This window comes from Drosophila sechellia, chromosome 2R (assembly GCF_004382195.2).
Source record: "Drosophila sechellia strain sech25 chromosome 2R, ASM438219v1, whole genome shotgun sequence".
Taxonomy (NCBI): Eukaryota; Metazoa; Arthropoda; class Insecta; order Diptera; family Drosophilidae; genus Drosophila; species Drosophila sechellia.
In genome coordinates, this window is record NC_045950.1 from 9,884,657 (window position 1) to 9,906,034 (window position 21,378).

The window sequence follows — 21,378 nt, forward strand, 5'->3', positions numbered from 1 at the left end:
TTCGACATTGTCAGGGATAGAAAAAGCCCCCTTTCTGCCCAGTTTCCTCCACTGCCATTTTCACATTGTGAAATGGAGCCTTAAATGAGTTTTCAGTTGACTTCATACGGGTCGCATTTGGTCTCTCGACTCTCAGCTCTCGTCTTCCAGCTCATCTCCATTTGGGTTTTTATTGAAAACCCCTGAAAACGCTCCGAACAGAGTCATTAACAGGAAAATGGGGGAAATACAAATAAAATGCACCGCATTTATTTCGGCTATACTTTCCTTATTTAACGAAAGCCCTCTGCTCCAATCATTTAGTTTCGGCCATAAAGAAATCTTCGGCTGTGAAAATTTATGCATTTGGGCCTGGCCCAGTCGAACCCAGTCCACAGATTACCCATTTCCCATTACCCATTACCCATTTTGCATTTGCCAGGACAACTCTTCCTGGCCTTCTTATCTCCGTTCGACTGGTTCTCGATTTTTATGTGCATCTCAGCCCAGATAAGCCCTGAAATACGGCCAGTCTTGGCCTGGTCAATGTCTTAAAGGCAGTTCAATCGAGTCGGGAGCCAGCTGCAGCTGGGTCCTGCTCGGACTATCAGCCACCGAATCTCAATTAACATAATTCACCTAGACCAACGTGGATGTGGGGCTCTTGACTGGCATTCCCGCTCATAAACTAACAGTTTCGGTAGGAATTGTCGCTCCCAGATAGCAGCTTCCCTAAACAGGAGCCCAGTTTCAGTCCGGACATGAGTTCAGCTCGGGAGGAAGGGGCAGCGGCTCATCTGCTTGGAAGCTGCACTGGGAAAAACTATGGGTACTTGGATATTGCAAATACTCCTATAAGATTTTAATTTGTTCTGTTTGCAATTGGATTTGAATTTCTCAGTTACATACTTAGTACTTATACAGAGTTTTTAAAACTTATTCAAAGTCAAGAAACATAAGAACTTGTATGGTAGTACTTAACCCTTAAATTTGCCTGCTAAATCTTTCAGCTTATTGTTTGTTTCCAACCAGTGTACTTTCGTATTTATCCACTTTTGTCTCTGTGGAACCATCGGCGAAGTGCTAGAGAGTTGGAGAACTCGCTCATTGTCAAAGTGGAAATTGTGTTCATAAATCAGAAACTGTCGCACATGTGTGACACCCGAAACCTCCGAACTGCCCCAACTGCACTCCAACCCCCCAGCCCAGTAACTCGCAGCTCCCATTCCCCCTTTTTGCCTCCTGTTTATTGTGTTGTCAATTTGCTGCGCTCGTTGGCTTTCTGGCTGCGATGGCGTAATTAGATTTCGGCCTGGTCTAGTCGGTTTGGTTCGGTTCGGTCTGGCACGGTATGGGATGGCGGCCAGGATAGATGGCGGCGACTGGAGGATGGGCTGATGGGAAGCAAAACCACGAAGTGAACGGGAAGTGTCGAACAATTAAGGCAACGGCAGGGAGACCAGCAGGGAGCAGGAAGATCCTGATCTGGCGAATGAAGGAAGCTGGCAGCGAGTCAATTAAAATGTTCGATGCGATCCGATCAGCGGCGGTGCGGTCATTTCCTCAAAACCAAATGACCAACTGTCCAAGTTTTAAGCGAAACAATTTAATGGCAATTAAGTGGCGGGCATGACCATTGTCAAAACTGGAACATCGTCGCCTCGATTGGATGAAACAGTTGACCGGGATGAGCGGCTGGAAGCGTTAACAGATCCACACATTTGGCCAGCAATTGTTGCCCCCGTTTCGGGCTCGAAGTCACTTTGTTAGTTGGTTAAACTTCCGCACAAATGCAGCCGAAGTCTGGAGGAGATCGAAATGGAAATGGAGATGGAGATGGAGCCGGGAGACGACAACGACGACGATGACTGCATCCGCAATGCAACTTTCTGTGTGAGATTTCCGCCTATTGCAGCTGCAACTGGCAACGCATCTGGTGGCCAAATGGGGGATTCCGGCCGGAGGAAGCGGCTCCTCCAACTTCTGGCGCATCTTCGGTGTCTGAATTTATTACCAGATTGCAAATCTCCACCGCGATTACAGCAATTATGTGGCTTTCGGTAGGAGGTTGGCACATTGCCCGAGGAACGTGCCCAGAGTTGTGGAATTAAAACTCGTCGTGGAGGGGTTAAGAAAGTGAATAAGGTAAGATTTAATAATATTGATAAAAATTATATGTGTTAATTATCAAGTTGTACGCTAGCAATATACCCTCCCCTTGCTTAAATATCAAGTATACGCCCCTGGTCGCTTACATGGCTCTCCTCTAATAACTCAATTTCAACACCAGCAAAAACAAATGTGAAAGTGCCAAAAGCCGCCTCCCTCCTCTCTCTTTCTCCCCTGGTAACCACCAATCATAGCCAAAAATCCCCAATCGGCTCAGCATCTGGCCCAGGTTTCGATGCACTCGAGCAGATAGTCCGACCTCGGCACTCCAAGCCGCTTTAAAGTCCCACCATGGGCTGCAATAAAATAATATAAAATGAAATAAAGATAATTTGTCAGCTACTTCATTTGCGGCAGCGCGTGCGTGACTCGCGGTTGCCTGTTGCATAATATCTGCAGTTGAACTTTCCCAGGGGTTAGCACTCCCCTCCCCACCCCGCAAGCCACCCATCCACACCAACCCAGGGGGATAAGTTCTTCCTATAAATCACATAATCAGGCTGGGCCAAGCCTTATAGGAAATGCGTGGCAGTGCATTTCACTGGTTGCCATTAATAAATTAATTATACAACCATGACGGCACTCAGCTCAGTTTTATCCCCAGTCGCACGCACACTAAGCCCTCGTAAAAAATAAAGAAAAATGCACACGGAGATGGGAGGAAAACTTGTACATTTCGTTGTCATCAGCAACAGCAACAGCGAATATTGTGCAAATGTTGATGGTCAAAAGTTGGCTAACGCCTTGGCCAAAGCCATGGCCAAAAAAGCAGCTCGAAATGCAGCTAGCTAAAAGACAAATATCAAGTGAGTTGTATTTTCAATTTTCAAAAGTCGAAAAAGGTATGCTCTGTTTGAAAAATATATACATATATCAAATATAAAGATATCTTTTATTTAAATCTTAATCATTAGAATAGTTTATTTACATAAAAGTCTTAACAATAAATATAGCTAAAATCATTTTTGGCTTTGCAGCACCTGTCTATTTTGCATTTATCCCCACTGATTTGGAATGCAAATGAATTTCCCCGAATAAATTCCAAATTCGACTTCCTTCTGAGCGTTGCAAATTTAATCAGCAGCTTATTATGCCCCACACATAAAAAAAATGCACAAAAAAGAGGGAGTTGAAAAAAATATGGAAAATGCAATAGCAATACACCAGACATGGCCGAGTCTTTTCGGCTGGCTAAGGAATGGGAAAATGGGAAAAGCGAGTCAGCGAAAAGCGAGCCAACAACAAACCGGCTGTCTCCGTGAAAACTGCGCGGCACCGAACACACACAAAACTCAAGTGGCGCGAAAATTCGAGGCACAGTTGCAACAGCAGCGCGCAAGCGTGCGGTTTTCCTCCAAAGTTTTTCCAGCCAAAAGTAAACAAGGCAAAGCGAAACGAAACGAAACGAAAACTCAAATTAAAAGTCGCATTAAATAAATGAGAAACGAACGAGGACTGCGACGAGCAAGTTTAAACAAAGCTCAAAGACAAAGTTGAATGAATATAGTCAAAGTTTGCTTTTCTTCGCAAAGGATATGAGAAAATCATTTTGCAAAAAAAAAAAATATATATATATAAAATATAAGAGCTTGCATTACATTTAACGAAAGTGCTGGCTAACAAGGATATAATATACCGTATAATAAATTAATTAAAATAAATATAAACGCATCAAGTTAAACGTCAAGCAAATTAAGGATTATTTTATTGAATCCCAAAAGTGAAACTTATAAGTGAAACATCTAAGGACGCATAAAAAAAGCTTTTAGTTAGACAGTTAAATTTGTTAAATTAGATTTTATGATCTGGTCTGTGAGGGGATTGTTTAATATCTCAAATGTCTTAGTTACTAATGAAAAAGCATTTGGTAAAGAATATAAGATCAGAAACCATTAGGCATAAATAAATCATTAAATACTTCATTTGATTTTCTAAAAATAGGAATGTTAGAAATCACAGGATACTATTTTTCTGTCTTGATAGTTTAACAAATAACTCATTTAACATAACTTTTGCAGATATGTAAGCTGTTAAAGTATCATATAATGATTTTTGTTGACTAATTTGTAAACTATGTTATTTAATAATTATGGAAAAAGGTTAAAAACAGCTTATATGAGAATTTGCTGCTGTGATAGCTAACCAAACCGAACGAATACTTTTCCAGGTCCGACAAACAATAAGGTTCAACGCTGAACAAACTCATTTACAATTTGTATTTAAAATACCAAGACGGCGAAAAACAGCGTGGGAGAATAACAGAAATTTCAACAACAATTACAAATTGAGCTGCCACTTTTGTGGAAACGCGAAAAGTGCAACGTGCAACTTGACGCCTCATTTGCCCGAACTTCCGCCGACATCCAAGGAAAATGGAAATGGCTATCTGCGGCGGTGGCATCCCCACCTTAATGGTAAGTACATGGGGTCGGGTCGGGTTCGGGTTCATCATTCTGAAATTTTAATATAAATAACCGACAACTGCAAGGGCCATCGAGGCGTGAAAACAACAAGCGCCGATGGAGAGACTTCGAGCGAAATTTCTGGGAAAAGTGTCGGCCTTCGATGCAGCGATTTTCATTTTGTGGCCAGGAAATGGACGAGCCCAGACCACTGCATATGGCGGACTTCGTCTCTTCTCTTCCTGGCACACGCACATTTCGCAAGCAATTTATTTTCATTGCACTTGAACTTCAATTAGCCCGAAAACCAGCGAATACTGGCCAGACTTCGTTTAATTACCAGGCATTAAAATCATAAAGCATATTTCAAAGTATCTTTGCTCAAAAATTCGTTACGCAACTGGCATTGATAGTTTGTGCTTTTTGGCCAAAAACGCTCTCCATTTTATGACCCTGGTCTTTATGAAGGCCCGTCGATGTGGTTATCTAACCGAATCGCCATTGGAATCCATATCCAAACTGCCGGGACGAAAGAAAAATGCACCAGCAGCATTTGCAATCGAAACTGGAAATTTGCAATTTAAGTGGTTGGAAAGAAAAAAAAAGTTTGCGACCATTGCTGGCATTTCTTTTGAGCCAAGTTTCCTTGTGGCCCAGGAAGGACTCGTACCCCCAGCACTTTCTAGACCCGTAAAGTTTTTATGTGCATTGAACTTGACTTTGCCGCCGGTTTTTGGCCAGGGCAAAAAGACCAAACTGGTTCTAACTGCCACGGCCACTGCAGTTGGTAGCAACCCACGTTGCACCACCACCCACTTCTCACTGCCACATTTAACAATTAGCCCAAGCTGTGCCTTTTGCCTGTCTGCTCCCATTTCTTCTGCTGGCTCGACTCGCTCTTGGTCTTGGTCTTGGTCTGGAACTTGGTCTTGGCCCTGGGTCTTGGCCCACTCCACTGCACTCCACACCACTCGACTTCACTCGTCTGCGTGGCACGTTTTTCCGGCTTGTTGCATACAACAAGAGACGATGCCGTAAGCGCATATTGCAGCCAACAATTAAACAAACTTGTGGCCAAACAGCAATTACAGAAACCATTTAATGAAGCAACCTGCTCGACATGAAAGAAAGCGAACGAGAAGAACAATAAAGTCCAGAGGGAATGTGGCTCTATTGATTGGGTTAAAGACACGGCAGTTCGAGGCAAAAAAATTATAACTAAATGAAAGCATACAAAAATCCACAACTTAATCAAATAAAACAAAAGATAGCGATTTAGTTTATATTAACACAAATCGAATTTCCACAAAGTAAATGGTTTTTTTACAACTAATTGCAGGCTGATAGAAAAAACACCTTCTGTGTTTGCCCACAAAGTTGATTCCCTTGTAACTAAGAAGCCAGAAGATGATCAACTAATTGAATTGCTTTTACAAGTTTATCACCTCCATGCCAGGCTGACTTTTATTATTGGTTATTTGTCTTGAAAAATAAACCGAGTGCAATAAAACGCCAGTTCAGCACTTTTAAACTGCCAGTACAATAAATACAACTTGTAAACAGCTGTAAAACTCGAAAGCCAAATGCTAGAAACGTAATTTAATCAAACTTTAGCTCTCGCTTGCAAATATTACAGTTTCAATTTCCCAACTAATGTCAAAACAAACGAAAACTTTTAAAACGCCATGCAGATAGTAGTAGAAGTAGGAGTAGAAGTTGGAGTAGGAGTTTCGCTCCTTTTGCCTCTCTTAGCGGATCGTAAAGGAATTGTTAACTAGTTTTCGCAGCACTTCTAAGGCCATAAAATCCGAATGAACAAACTGAAACGAACGCAAATAGCAACAATTTTTATCGCTCCTTTCCATTGAATTTTCAAACGAATCTAGCGCGTGTCCCATCTGAAATGAAAAGACACTTTTTCCGGGCGGAAAAAAAAAAAAACGCAGAACCCAAGCCACCCAAAAATAAAAAGTGTTAAATAGAAAGCACATACAATTTTATGCAACCCAAGTGGGTGGCCAGCATTTTCCCACCATGCATATGGAAAGTGCACTGCAGTTTTCAGGTTACTAGGCTCTAAAGGAGGGGGGGACTAGGGTCTAGAAGGGGCGCTGGGGGCGTGGCCGTTTGGCAGCATCGTTGGCGTTGCTAACTCCATAAAAATTCACTCAGGCGCAGTTTTAACGGCCGTTAAATGTTTACGCGGCTGCATTTTTAACGACCGTTGACAGTTCATTTGGGTTTGGCTCGATGGGCTTAGTTAAAGTATCCCCGTGGGGGGGATAACTTCACTATGTAGCCATTTACGAGTCTTGCGGGTATCTTAACACCTGATTTAGTTTGGTTAGTAAAATACCTCAGCCGCTCTCCTATCGCAATCCATCGCGAAATGTAAGTTAATAATACAGCTGGTCGAATTGCATCACTTACTGGCCAAAATCAATTCGATGGCCATAATTGGTCTTACGTAAAACGAGAGTGCCAGCAGAGCAATTGAAATCGCACATCAATGAGTTTAATGGCCATAAAAGCCAAGTTCAACCTGTTGACGTGAAAGTGGCGGCCGCCAGGCGAACTGCCAACAAATTTGGATCGCGAGGAGCGCGTGCTAAACTCGTTCCAATTGTTTATTTTTTCTGATATTTCTTTTCTTTCTCCTCATTTTTAATTCGCCAAGACCGCGAGAATCGAGCTGAGTTCAGGCCCCAGGTTCCACTGGCAGTTGAAGCTGCAGCTTCCGTCCAAATGGGGATTGGTGGTGGAAAGTGAAAGTGGGCGGACGACCAAAAAGCAGGTGGACGGACAGCTGGACATATTCGGATTATTTATGGGTCTGGGGCGGGCGAATATGTAAACCAAAGTTGGTTCAACCCTCGCAGATGGTCGTAAATTATTGTTTATGCTCACGCCGCAAAGAAATGGCCAATAAAAGTGATCAATTGAAATCCACTTCAAAGTCTTAAATAAACTTGGAAGCTAATTAAGTACTGTGTTTTATACTAACTATTTTATGTTTGGCCGTTTCAGCTACTGATCCTGACTGCGATCCTAAGTTTGAGTCAAGCTGCAGATACCTGGCAGCGTTTACCATCCCTAGAAACGTTTTCCTCATATGAGGTAAGTACTTAAAAGTTAAGACCCATAAATATTTAACTAAAACCTTATACAATTTTGTACAGGATATGCAGCGTTACTTTGATCAGCGCAATTTCCGCAGCATGCGGCATATTGACAATCCCACGGGTGACACCTACTTGGCAGCCTTCAATCAGTACAATGAGCAAGTGCAGGATCAGTCACCAAAACGGGTGAGCCAAACCCACTCCAGGATCAAGCGTGAGCAACGTCAACTGCCAACGGCACCAAGAATGCTGCGTTTCGAACTGGCAGATGCCGTGGAGCCAAGTCCGGAACTTAAGCAAATCCTACGGCAATATCAGTCCAGAGCCCTCAAGGAAAATCCTACTGCTGCGAGTCCAGCCAGTACCACTCAGGCACCGACTCCTGCAGGTAGTCCCACCATGGCCACAAAAACCAAGACCCGGAAACCACGTCGACAGAGGCGATCAGTTGTGGGCGCCCAGCTGCCGGCGGATTTTAAAGTTAAAATGATTCCTTTCGAAGAAACTGATGCTAGGGAGCCCGATCCCATCACAGCTCAGCTGATCAAGAAGGCGCGCTCCCTGGATCTCCAGAGTCAGGCCACCAGATCCACAGACTTTCGCCAGGCTAAGCCCCAAGTGGCCAGGAAGCAGCCTATCCAGGTGAGAATTCGCAAGACAAAGCGCTCCAAGCGTTCAGCTCCGCAGATGATCAAATTTGAGTTGGCGGATGCCAAGGCCATGCCCCAAAGATCCGGCAAGCAAATGGCAACTGAAGCTGTACCCACCCTACTGACCATGGAAACCCAGAGGAATAAGACCAAAGCTCAGCAGCTGACCACACCCACTCCTCGGGTGGAGGATAATGATATACTCACTGGTGAAGCCACGGCGGAAACCAAACGCATGTATGTTTACAAAGAGGCTCCTGTCAGTTCTGGACATGTGAAGACAAAGAAATCCCTGAGCACTCTGCCCCATGAAGTGCAGAAGGTCATTAGCCAGCTGATGAAAGATGGATTGGGTGGCAAGGCGTATGTCAAGTATCTTCCTGCCCAGAAATCCGACTACGAGCACTACAAAGCCAAATCCTTGTCCTATGGTGGCAAGCCTTTAGTTAACTATGTAAAGTACATCAATAAGCCGGCTGAACCAGCGGCATCTCCAACTCCTGTTCAAGTGCACATCCAACCAGTTCCTGTGGTGGAGCAACTGCGCTATGTTTACAAGCCCCACTATGCAGCAGCTGCTCCCACAATAGCCCAACCCATTGTGGTTCAGGAGGCCCCAGCTCCCACAGCTGCAGTGGAGGAAGTGCATCACACCTACACCGCAGAGCTGGCACCGCCGCCCACGCAGAGTGTTGAGGTGGTTGTACCTCAATTTAGACCTTCTAAGCCAGATCCTCTGCTGTCGGAAGCTCCTGCCATCTATGGGAAGCCCCAGGAGGAGACCTACAACTCCTACGAGCTCCAGCCAGAGGCATCGCCCCTGATCAAAATCGAGTACCACGCCCAGCCGGATAGCATCAATGAGCACTACAAACGGCTACCCGAGTTCCAGCAACTGTCCACGCTTATTGGCAAGTCTCCGGACGATCAGATCCATGGCCTAACCTACCTCCTGGCCAAGGAGATGCAGGCCAAGCTGCAGAGGCAGGGCAAACAGCTGGTGGATCGCCCGCAGGACAGCACAGCTCCGATTCTCTTCCATCCCGGACAAGGCGCCTCCCCGGCACCTACTTTGAAAACCCTATTGGAGCACGGATCGCTTGGGGTTCAGCCTGGTCGATTGATTGGAATGGCCAAGACCAAGCAGTATGTGCCCATCATCGAACCGGGCAACAACGATGTCAAGGAGCTGCCCGCTGCGCCCAGCAGCGAGGCCTCCAAGCTGCCCACTCCGAGTTCCTACATCGATTACACCCACGGACATGGCCTATCCAACGGGTATGAAGGTGTGACCAATGCAGAGGAGCCGGTTACCACAGTGGAGCATGTGGTGCACCATCCCACGGTGGCCACGCAGCTGCATCACCAGGTCCTACTCCCAAAGCCGCAGCACCACCACCATCAGCAGCAACACCACGGACTTGTGGCCACTGTCCTTCCGGCGGAACTGGACTCGGACAAGGGCGTGAATGGTCTGCACTTCGTACACAGCGATGAGGACAAGTCGGTGAGTGCGGATTGTAGATTTAGATGAGTGCAATTGGCCATCTTCAAGTTGAATTTCCTGTAACTGAAGCTTTTTAGATCAACATTGTTCTTCTTGCTGAAAAACATGTCACATTATACAAAATTTATATATTTCATATGTGCATTTGGAAAAATCTAGAATTTGCTATGTAAAATTCCGATTTTATAACCTTTTCACATTTTTAAGCCCACCCGTGTGCAAAACATTTGCCAAGCAAATCAGTGGTTCGCCATGCGGAAGTTTCACTGTAACGACGTCGCCGGGTAATCCCCCGAATGCATTAAATTAAAGCATACCTTGGGGCGCTCGACAAAGGCTTAGCGCTCCACCGAAAGCGTGCCCCATTGATTGGCATAGGCAAAAACACAATCAGCATAAATAAGACGAGCTGGGGCGGCCACAAACAAACACGGTGCCAGACGGATAGACACTCCAATGCACGACACTGCGGCAGTCACAACAATGGAATCCCCTGCAGCAGTGGCTCCGCAAGGATTCCCTGCCCACCTGCACTTCGTGCTCCAGCCCGTCCTTGCAACCTTTTAAGCCCACCCTACCCCCCTCCGGCTCGCCGCTCTGTGTGCAATTCAGTTTGATTGCCGATCCATGTCTCGCCGGTAATGCACTTAATCGAATAATTTTCAAGTTCGACAAGCATTTTCAATGTCGTTAGCCAGTCTCCTCCCCCCTCGATTCAACCCAGCCCCTCACCCGCCTTTCAATCCATCGTCTGGTACCTGGCAACACAGCCACAAAAGCAATGCAAACGACTTCGTCTTTCATTACTATATAGTGCTATCCATTCGACTGCAGTCTGCAAGTGCACTGAGAAAAACTGTGGAACTGTGCATTCAGATTGAATTAAAATGTTCCATATTTTATAGACAGGAAAATGGGAAAATTCTGTACCAAACAGAATAATTCAGTTTATTGCGAATTAGAATCTCTTGCGAATTAGCACATTTTGGTATATATATTATTATCGTATGTTAGATTACATAAAAGACTTACATTGGTTTATCTAAGCTATTAACCTTTAAAAAGGCAAGTTCCTAAATTTTACAATCCATAGAACTTTATATATTTGAAAATTACCTCGTGAATGAAATCACTTCACACCCAGTTCATATATATTTTCCAAGTGTATGTGTGTCGGCCCAACATTTTGGGGCGCTGTCTGGACCAATTGATATAGATATATGGCGGCTGATACGGTATATATTCATTTGGCCAACCTCAAGCACTTGAAGCGTGTGCCTGGGAAATGCACTCCAGTCCACTCCACTCCGTTTCCACACGCGTCTCGGAATTAACATTTTCTTTCACTGTCGGAAAAACTTTCGCGCAGCTTGGGGTTTCCTGAATTTAATTTATCTGTATTTCCTTGGCGAACCAGAAGGCAAAGTCCCGGCCAATGGTGCGTCTTTGTGCGCAGCCAGGCAAAAGGCCACGAAAAGTGTCCTGAAAATGTGAAAATGCGAAATGAGCAGGGCGTGTGTACAGGAGTCACCAGACACACCTGAGTTGGGGTGAAAAATGAAAAGGAAGAAAAGTAAAAGAATAGCAACGACATCGATACTCATATTAAAATCTAACTGTAGATTGATTTTATTGAAGCTTTAACAATGTTCAGTAATCTCTGCCAGTTAGCCTTTAATAGAATATATGAAATTATATGCCAAAATCACGCCGAAAATATTTGATTTACTTGAAAATATCAAACGAAATATAACACTTGGTCGAATGTGAATCGGCCACTGATCACTGATCACACGGCAACAGAACCGCCTCAATCAGCTAAAGGGATTACTTCATCTCCGGACAGGCCATTTGGTAGACGAATTGAACCAGGGTTCGGGTGGGTCGTCCGGTCATACGCTTCTTGGTGAGGTAGGGCACTAGTCCGTACTTGGTAAGGAGTCCAGTGCCACGGGTGTCAAGATGTGCCCAGTCCACGCAGGGCACTAGTTCGTGAAGGATGGCCGCCGCCAGACAGGAGGTGGCCAATCCCCGCCCATTGTTGCTCAGATCATAGGCGCGCTCGTCGGTGACCTGGCGCCTGTAGTATTGCCAGAGTGGCAGACGCCACACACGGTCACCGGAAATGGAGCCAGCTCGCTGGAACTGCTTCCAGATGTAGTGAGAGTTGGACCAGATGCCAGTGGCGCCACCACCGAAGGCCTTCTTCACACCCGTGTTAAGGGTAGCAATGTCCACCACCAACCTGGGCAGGTAGGTCTTCTGTCCGTAGAGCAGGGGATCCGATAGTACAACCACACCAGCCTTGTCCAGATCACGTATGGCCATTGACTTACCATTGAGCAGGGTGACCACGTCGCCTGGCTTAGCCGACATTCCTGAGGGCATGTTCTCGCACAACGGAATGATGCACGTCACATTGATGGGCAGCGACAGGGCGGCGATGCAGCGCATCATGGCCACACAGCAGGCGGCTGCGGACATGCTGCCACGATACTCATCCATGCCTCTGCAAGGGCGCAGGTTGAGGGCACCAGAGTTGAAGGTGATGCCCTTGCCCACGAACAAAATGGGCTTGTCATCGGGCGCGGTGCCGCAGTAGCTCAACTCCAGGAGCACTGGCGGCTCACAGCTGCCTTTGGCGATCATGAGGAAGGCATTCAGGCGCTGGGCCTCGATCCAGTCCATGGTGCGAACCTCCACGGTAATGCCGCAGGGACACAGGGCGTCCACGGCGGCCTGGGCAAACATGGTAGGCGTCATGCAGTTGGCGGGGGCATCGCTTAAGCGTCTCGCCAAATTCTGGGCCTCCGCCTTGAAGATGCCCCGAGTCCAGCCCTCGTGATCCGGCGACTCGAATAGTTCCAGGGTCGGCACCATTGGCATGTTCTTCTTGGACAGGTTGTCCGGGAATCGCCAGACGGCCAGTTGTGAGCCCTCGGCCGCCTGCTCTGCGTAGTCCATGCCGTCCACCAAGACGTTGGTGATGCCCTGCTTCTGCAGGGATCTGGCACCTACGCCAGCGGCCACCCGAACGAACTCCATGCCCTCGTCCAGCATTTCTAGTTCGTTGAAGCCGATGCCCTCCAGGCCCACGCCCACCACGGCAACGGCTGCGAATTCGGCATCGATGTTGTGGAACACCTTGCCGCGACCCAGTCGTCCGTCCAACTTCGTTTCGCAGATCGCCTTCATCAGCTTACCTTGGACGCGCTGGTCAATCTTGTGGCCGGCGGGAGTCAGCTTGGGATCCTTGTCGCCTTCCTTCTGATAGAGGCCGACGACCACGCCTCTCGCCATCGTCTTGCCATCGCCGCAAGAGAATCTCACGCCAACACTGGACAGGACATGCGGTTTGCACAGGACACACGCGTTTCTCAACGAGCAGTGAATCTGACGTAGATTGTTCATCCTGATCCTCGGCTAGTTCTGCTTGGTTATATTCGGATACTTTGAAAATCGGATGTGGGCTTTCAAAAAATCCCCTCGAACGCAAGTAATACTACAAAAATTTTGGGTGATTAAAACTAGTCCGTCCACACTCAAAATTTTCTCGAAAAATCCGAAACGAAAAAAAAGAAGGAGAAAGTTTTAACTATCTTGGACAAAAAAAAAAACGAAAAATTTTTCTGGGGACTTTTTTAAAAACGATCTGTTCTCTACCGGCGTACTAATAAAATGAAACTAAACATATTGGGGCTTGAGAACTTGGGAAACCAACTGACAGTAGAGTTTCAAGGAGTACGTGATTCGAAAATATTTGAACAATCTGTCTAAAACAATATTCATAAACGTGAAAGAGACTTTGGGCCGCTTAATATTATAATCTAAAGTAGTAAAGTTGGATTTATATAAAGATTGGTTTCTTAACTTTAAGTGCACACAAATAGCTTTCATATTTACGTAAACTAAATTGCAATGCAATGGCAAACAACTTTCGAGTAAACAAAATACTCGTACAAGAGCCATCGAAAAGCTTTTCGTCTGAGTAGAGTGTTAACGTGCAGTATACAAAATGCAATTGCCGCAAAAGAGGCCAAAAGGAGCACTTTCCAGTCAACTTGCATTGCCATTCCTTAACTCCATTCTGTCGCCCCATTCTGCCAATCTACTTAAAATTGTTTTCGAGCTGAATTTTATTTTGCTGCGCGCAGCACCACTTTTATTAGACTCTCAATCGCCGAGAGTTCGCTGGGTGGGCGGGTTAAGCTGATTACATTTTATTTATTGGCGTCAACGAATTGCAATGGGGGGAGATATCCCTGGCTGGCTCCACTCGGATCTCGGATTTGGGGATCTCGACTTTGGCGTTAATGCGCATTAGGTCGGTTGCCTGGCCAAGCAGCGGGTGCAGCGGCAGCTACCAGAAAACAAGGACTCCAAACTGGCCAGCAAAACTGGGAGCGCTGGTGCCGAAACACACACACATTGTTTTACTGCCGTTTAGCATGATTTTTAATAGGCTTTCGCCTTGTCCCTGTCCGAGCTGTTGGACTTGTCGTCATCGGACTAAGCCCCATTGCCCGCCAGTCGGTTGGTTGGTTGCTCGGTTGGTCTGGCTGTTAAACCCCCAAAAACGCCGCCTGATGGCCATGATGGTCATGATGGCCATGATGATGGGCCAGCAGCCAGGGGAAGCCCAGACATTGTCCTGCTCCTGCTCCTGGTCTGTCCATACTGTCCGTCCGTCTCTGACAGGCAAACGACACTTGTTAGGCTCAGGTTTTGGGTGGAGGTTAGGCCGCTTTCGGTCCAGATGGAGTGGCCAAAAGGAGGAGCAGCACGAGGATGAGGTAGCTGATGGGCTGGGCCAACATGCCGTTGCAATGCCCGTCATGGGACTTGTTTGACGGCATCTGCCGCTCCTTCTAACGTGTGCGAACATGGTCAGATTTTTCGGGCATTTGTCATTTTATTGTGGTCGAAATGGTCGGTAATGGTCGTCACTCAGGCTCTCAAGCGCTGTACAGTGGTATCTCCATAGCACGAACTTTTCTAAGAGTGCTTAAGTTTTTACATCGTGTAGAAACTGGAATTTCTATTGATTGAATGGCTTTATTGGTAACATAAATGTTTTAGCTGTTCAGTCATCATTTGTAAGTTTAGACATTTAATTAAACATTCCTTTTTTTTTTAATTTAATAAGCAAGTTTTTACTATCGCTGCATTTTATCCACGCTCCACTGTATTATCCTTGCGCTTGTTTGTGTGCATGCTTGCCATCTGCAGGTGCAATATTTTCTGGTTCCCACTCACATATTTTAATTTCATTTTTATTTCAACCCTTTTGCTGTTGCTGTTGCCTGTTTTCCTTGGCCTTCTTCTTTTTACTGCCAAATGTGGGGGTGGGGCACAACATATTTTTGAAAGTGTTGAAAAGAGGTTGCCAGGGATTTAAGTTTTATTTAATGGAGCCCCTCGACATATGTTTCGGGATTATAAGTTCGGTTCGGTTTGCTTCTGTTCAGGCTTGCGAATCACTCGACAAAAGGGTTCTTACATTACCCCCAAAAGGTTGGATCCCCCGAAAAATACCCTTGGCATGTGTTGCTAATGTGCTCCGAGTGCCTTTGTCCTGCAATTGATGGGTTTCCAGTGTGCGAGAGTGTTTCTTTTAAAGAAACTTGCAGGGCGTGGAGCCAGCCGAACGTTAAACAAGGCATCCGAAATTGGTGTCGATTTCCCTGGGCCTGCAGCTTCAGCACATCTGACCCGATGGTTGACTTTAAATTAGCTTCACTTCATTCGCCACCCATAATAAACCACAGCCACCCGACTGCAACTACAACCACAAGGACAGCTAATATTCCAGCCCTCTAGGAGGGCAAAAAACTACATGTAGCCAGCTCCATCCTATTCCTATTCCTATTCCTATTCCTATTCCTATTCCTATTCCAATGATGTTTGCAACGTATTGACAGTCACATTCGCATAAAAATCACGTAGTTTGACATTTTTCTTGCTGCTCTGCCATTTCGTTAGAAGGATTTTTTTTCTTCTTCAGCTGCCGCTCCAGCAGGTCCGTTTCGATGCTCCGGGATAACAAGGATGCAGGAGTGGGATAGCAGCAGGAGTTCCAGGAGCAGCAGCTGTCACGCAATCAGCCCAAGAGTAGAGCCAACAAACTGATAACTCAATTTTGGTTAGAGACGCCACAGCTCGAAAAATGAAAATTGCTAACAAGCGAGCCATAAAAACTGTGGGGAGGTGGCTGCATGGTGGTTGCATTTAAAATTTTTGCCAACATTCTCCGGCACTCTCCGGAAAATTATACAACACTTTTCGCTGGAAGTCTAATCATCGTCCTGTATCCACACACACCCCGTCTATCTCCGTTACTCACCGATTTTTTGGGATCTCGAGCTGCAGCGGTGGTCATAATTGCGTGGCCAAAAAGTTTCATCGTCGTCGGAAGGCAGTGGCAATTGTGTCAATGGCTGCCGTGTGGCATCAACGAGCCCAGGACATCCATTTGCCTGACGAACGCTGTTGAACACGTTCCACTTGATGGGGGATTTTCACACTCCCATTCTCCGATTCGGCTCCGGCTCGAAGGACCAAAAGTCCAGGACCCTGGATCCCGTGCTCCGAATCCCACCCACTTGGCACATGGCATTGAAGCAGCTCCGAACGCATTACATTGTAAAATTGGTTTTTGTAAATTGTTTGGACACAACATTTATTTCCATTTAAATGCGATTTGGCCCGACTCGCTTGTGCTGACCATCCTCCTCCTCCGCATCCCGGCTCTTGTTCAATTTTAAATGAGCATGCAGCTGCAACAGCCACTACCACTGCCAGTGCCACATTCCCCTGATCCGGATGCCCATGTCCCATGCCCTCGTCCGTTACCCAGACTCCCAATCTCGGCCAGTGTCCCTTGAGGTTTTCGGGCATTCGGTACGAGGTGTTTGCAGCGCTTAAGCGAATTGTGTGAATAATAAACGCAACACACTGGGGCCACTGGCATCGGGCATCGAAATCGGGGGTGGGGGTAATCAGGGCGTGGCTAGAATCCTGGGCGGCTTTAGTTACCCAACAAGGATTAGTGTTATGGCACTGCTGGGGATGGAGCTGAAGCTGGTGCTGGAGCAAGGAGCTCGGAGGAATCCTTTCCGGCTGAGTGCAAATCATGAGCTAATTGAAGAGGGTAGCTAACGCAACGATTTGAATGGCTAAGAACGAGATTAAGTGGGGTCTCAACAGACTGGAGTCATGTGGAAGCCTAATACCGTAAAATCTAATGCTGTCTGCTATCCAATTTGGTATTATATAATTTATCCCAATGCCTATTAAAGACAATTTTAAAGTAACCCTGCTGGCTTAAGGTTTTAAATAAGTTACCCTTTTTAAAGCAATTAATTTTTGAAAATAGGATTCGTTAGGCTTCACTTATTATTAATTCTTATTTATTTATAATTAAGAAGAAAGTTAGATATTAATATAAAGAATTTCACTCGATTTTATGACGAAAACAATCTATATAGTAAGATTTTTCCTTCAAAAGTTCAATTTGAAGTAATGTTATTCAGGAATTTTGATTTGTTTTATAATTTATGAGCTAGTTTACTGGTTTCTTCCATAATTTGGGACCATGCCATCATTATTTTTCATTGACACCCCATGGTGTTTCAACCGCAAAAACCTGACAGGCAAACAACAAATCGAATTAGGTGGAAAATCACAATAAAATCCAGTCACACAATGATTTCAGCCACGCCCACAGATAATGAACATCCGAAACCCCCTGGGCCCGCAAGGGTTAACCGCAAGGGCAGTGGCTGGTGCTGGAGCTGGGGCTAGGGAAGGTTAAGGCCAGGCCATTGCCGCAGGACAAACAAAAGGCAAAAACATTTTAATGAGCGCAGATGAGATGACAAAGCCACGGGGAAAACTGGCAGGGGGATGGTAAATGAAAAAGGGTATGGGGTCAGGGAATAACAATGCTGATTACATGCAAATTAAAAGAAATAAAAGTCAGTCAAACGCCTTGGATGTCCGATGTCAAAGCATTTTCCTTTTGGCCAAAAAGAAGTGGAGGCGTTGGCACTAAAAAGTGGAAGTGGGCGGCGGTGGCCCCAAAGTGCGCATTAAATTACCAATGGCTTATTGCTTTTTGCGATGAAAGAAAGTTGGAGCTGCTCGGCATGTCAATTTGGACATACCTCGGCCATCCGATCGCTCACTCTAAGCGCAACTAAACGAACTCACGTATTTTGGCCAGCAATTGCATTTCGCACTCGACTTCGCTGCACACAATTCGCTAAAAGCCAGCACCAGTGGAAACGTGTTAAATGCAAAAAAGTGTCCATGCAATCCGGCTGCAATAAACTTGGCTCGCAGTGGCACTTTTGTCATATTTGGCCAGCCATCTATCTATCTATTTATCCATCCATCGCAATCTGATGGAGACGGGGCGCACAAAAAAATTGCCCACGTCATCGGAAAAAAGGGTCCAGTTCAATATGGCACGTGATCTGATTCGGATTCCACTTGGCTGGCTCTTTATACACATTTTTTTCCGAGGCTAAAACTTGCCCATTACATTCCCTATACCGCCCAAACATGTTTCATCTGCATTGTAATTATGTGTGTTCGCTTTAATCAAACCAACTGGTAATGAAATTCCAAATTGCACAGCCTTGCAGTACAGTGTTGTATAAGTATATATATCTCGTCTGGACTGTATCCACAAATTTGCATACCCATCCGCTGCGGCGCTTCATTTTGTATTTTCATCGTACACTATAGATATCTATGAAGATTTTTCCCGGTTCCTAATGAAGCTCTTAGCATCGCAGAAATATTTTTTGCCTTTCATCCGGCGATGAGGGAGATTGCAAATGTTGGCAAATTGCTGGTGCAAAAAATTTATTAATTATGTTTGTGGCGTTACGTGGAGTTAACGTTGTGGCGTTAACGTTGGAAAGTGGGTGGTTGGGTGGTAGGTTGGTAGGGGAATGCAATTAAATCGAGTTCTTTACTCGTCAAAAAACTCCGTAAAACAAATGTCAATCAGGCTTGCGATCAAAAGAAAGCAATCTCGCTAGGTCTAAGCATTTTGCAAAGCCCGGGAAACTTTTGTTCTGTCACAGGGAATAAAATTTCCATCAGTAAGTAAAATCTAGTCAACAATGTAACTTAATTAAACTTAATTTACAACTCATTAACATATCAAAAAGTTTGCCACGCCCCCCGCCCTTCAAGCGCACAATTCTTGGGCCAGGCCATAAAAACCGCAGAAGCAGCCCAAAACATGTAGCGAAAGTTGGCAACAATTGTCGTCGGGTTTCAGGATCCCCAAAACATTTGAATGAGCGGAAACGGAAACGCACACTCACAGTCAGATTTACACTCACACCCACAATCACACTCACACGCACAGCCGCGAACACACATCCGCTTGCTTATTTTATTTTCATCTGGCTGAAATGTGAAATACTTACAATAAAAAGGCAAAACCAAAATTGTTCAGGACACAACAAAACGACAGCTCTCCTTCCTGCATACAGAATGCCACAGATTTTGAGGGGGTTCGATAGGGGATCTCGGGGACTGGTCTCGTATATTGTTGCAAATTTCATTACGATACAATTTACAATCGCATGCATAACAAACCGAGCCGTGCGACTGACAGACCACCTCGTGGGTCCCACTCCGCCACCACATCCCAATCCCAATCATCACCAGCTCCAGCTACCGAAATCTGCCGAGACCCAATTCTGCTTTTGCACTCAATAGACGCAAGATGGGCACAGCGAATACCCTTCTAGGTAGAGGTATAACTAAATATTCGATACGCTATCTCAACGAGCAATAGGGAAACCACTTATATATTTGAATCGTATGTAATTTCTTCTTTATATTTTCTATTATAAATATGCCTTTATGCTAAATGTCAAGTAAATATATTTATTTCAATTTTTTATATCAGCTTTGAAGAGTAACTAACAGCTTCATATGCCCAGCATAGCGCAGGGTGCAAAAGCTTTCAATCACAAAATTGTCTTATTCGCTGGCTGTTACTTAAGCTACAGTTGTCACGGCGCTTCTTCCGGTTGTCGCGCCCAGTCCTCACTGTACATGACAGTCTGCTTAATGCATTTTGCATCGCATACTTTTCAGCATGCGCACGAATTCCCCAATTGCAGCAGTGTGTGGAATGTGCATATCGTTGTCGGAGGCGGGAAAAGCGATTGCAGCTGAAACCCTTAGCCGAATTCTACTTATCGGTTTACTGAACAATCTATGCAAATACATAACTAATCCCCCGATTGTGATACCCCCTCTGATTTCGTTGCAGCTGCAGCAGTACGCCTCAAAGTATGCGTTCGGTTATCGCATACGTGATTTCCATACCGGCAACGATTTTGGCCACAAGCAGAATCGTGATCTCCACGGCGTGACACGCGGTCAGTACCACATCCTTTTGCCGGACGGAAGGATCCAGAACGTCATCTACCACGCCGACGACACGGGCTTCCATGCGGATGTCAGCTTCGAAGGCGCCACGAAGCATTGAAACTGGTCTACAAACGGGCCCAATGTGCAATCTAAGCTAGGTTATCCATAAGGTTCACTTCCAGAAAACAAAACGTACATACATATGTGGAACAGGACACTATGAGGTGTCTGTTAATTGAAGGCTATTTATTTGCAAAAGAAGCCTTACTCATTAACTCATCGAAATGCTCTTAACTTGGCTAAAGATTCTCGCAGGTTATGCGAAAAAGTTAGGTAGCCATTGCTCAAAACCATTAATTTCAATTACATTTAGCATAAGTTTAAACTATTTTTAAGAGAATTACTTCATTACCAAATAAGCAACTATGATTTCTTAAATATTTAACAATTGAAAAATTTCCAAAATGATGCCCTTTTATAGTAAGAATACAAAACTGTTAACTCTTTCTAAGATAACTTTGTATAGACTTAAAGATTCATGCAATTCGAAGCATTCTTCAAATGCAATCATTAGACATTCAATGAAAAAGCATACGCCCCAGAAATGGCCACTCATTGTTTTATTGTTCAACTAAATACCAAATAGTGACATTCTACAATTCTCCGTTCTTGTTCAAATGCTATCATATATACTGTGTGATTTCCATCTCATTTGCGATTGCTCGAGTCGAGCATTAAAATTAGTATAAGCCCATGAAAAATGTATTTGAAATTAGGAAGCCAGTGCAATAGACAATGTGTTTAATCGATGTGCAATAAAGTGAAATCAATAAATTACTGACAGCCTGCGTGAACGGAGGTCTCTGACAAATTGAGCAACTTTCAGCAATGCGAAAATGCGAAATGACCCGACGGACACCGATTCGAATCGATTTGATTCGAGGCGAGCGCATTCGAATAATCGAATAGTACTCAATTGGCAGATGCGCCAGTCTGCTGCAATCGCCTTTTCTTCCATAATTGACTTTTAAATGCTCGTTATTGTGCGTTTAACGCACAGCCTAAGCAATTATTCCAGCCTTGCCGGTGACCTTTCACTTCCGCTTGGCCTTTTATGCGATTGGTTTTTGTTTCCCACACTCAGC

At 45.2% G+C, this 21,378-nt stretch overlaps 2 protein-coding genes across 2 annotated transcripts; one reads left to right on the forward strand and one right to left on the reverse strand.

Moving 5' to 3' along the window:
• Window positions 1-4,520: 4,520 nt before the first annotated feature.
• On the forward strand, window positions 4,521-21,067 carry LOC6609045. The gene is made up of 4 exons (XM_002033712.2): window positions 4,521-4,562; window positions 7,578-7,667; window positions 7,730-9,829; window positions 20,133-21,067. Exons 1-4 carry the CDS (start codon window positions 4,521-4,523, stop codon window positions 20,349-20,351), a joined length of 2,451 nt encoding a protein of 816 aa, XP_002033748.2. The 3' UTR covers window positions 20,352-21,067.
• Window positions 11,484-13,529, reverse strand: LOC6609046 (cytosol aminopeptidase). Its single transcript, XM_032716173.1, has one exon. The coding sequence runs from the start codon at window positions 13,238-13,240 to the stop codon at window positions 11,657-11,659; it is 1,584 nt and encodes a 527-aa protein (XP_032572064.1). The 5' UTR covers window positions 13,241-13,529; the 3' UTR covers window positions 11,484-11,656.
• Window positions 21,068-21,378: the final 311 nt, after the last annotated feature.

What these genes read in the sequence shown, in the direction of transcription:
- LOC6609046 (XM_032716173.1), bottom strand. Translation starts at nt 13,240, where the DNA reads ATGAACAATCTACGTCAGATTCACTGCTCGTTGAGAAACGCGTGTGTC.
- LOC6609045 (XM_002033712.2), top strand. Translation starts at nt 4,521, where the DNA reads ATGGAAATGGCTATCTGCGGCGGTGGCATCCCCACCTTAATG. An exon ending in GTGGCATCCCCACCTTAATG is followed by an intron (nt 4,563 to 7,577) that starts GTAAGTACATGG and finishes TGGCCGTTTCAG; the next exon opens with CTACTGATCCTGACTGCGAT. An exon ending in ACAGCGATGAGGACAAGTCG is followed by an intron (nt 9,830 to 20,132) that starts GTGAGTGCGGAT and finishes ATTTCGTTGCAG; the next exon opens with CTGCAGCAGTACGCCTCAAA.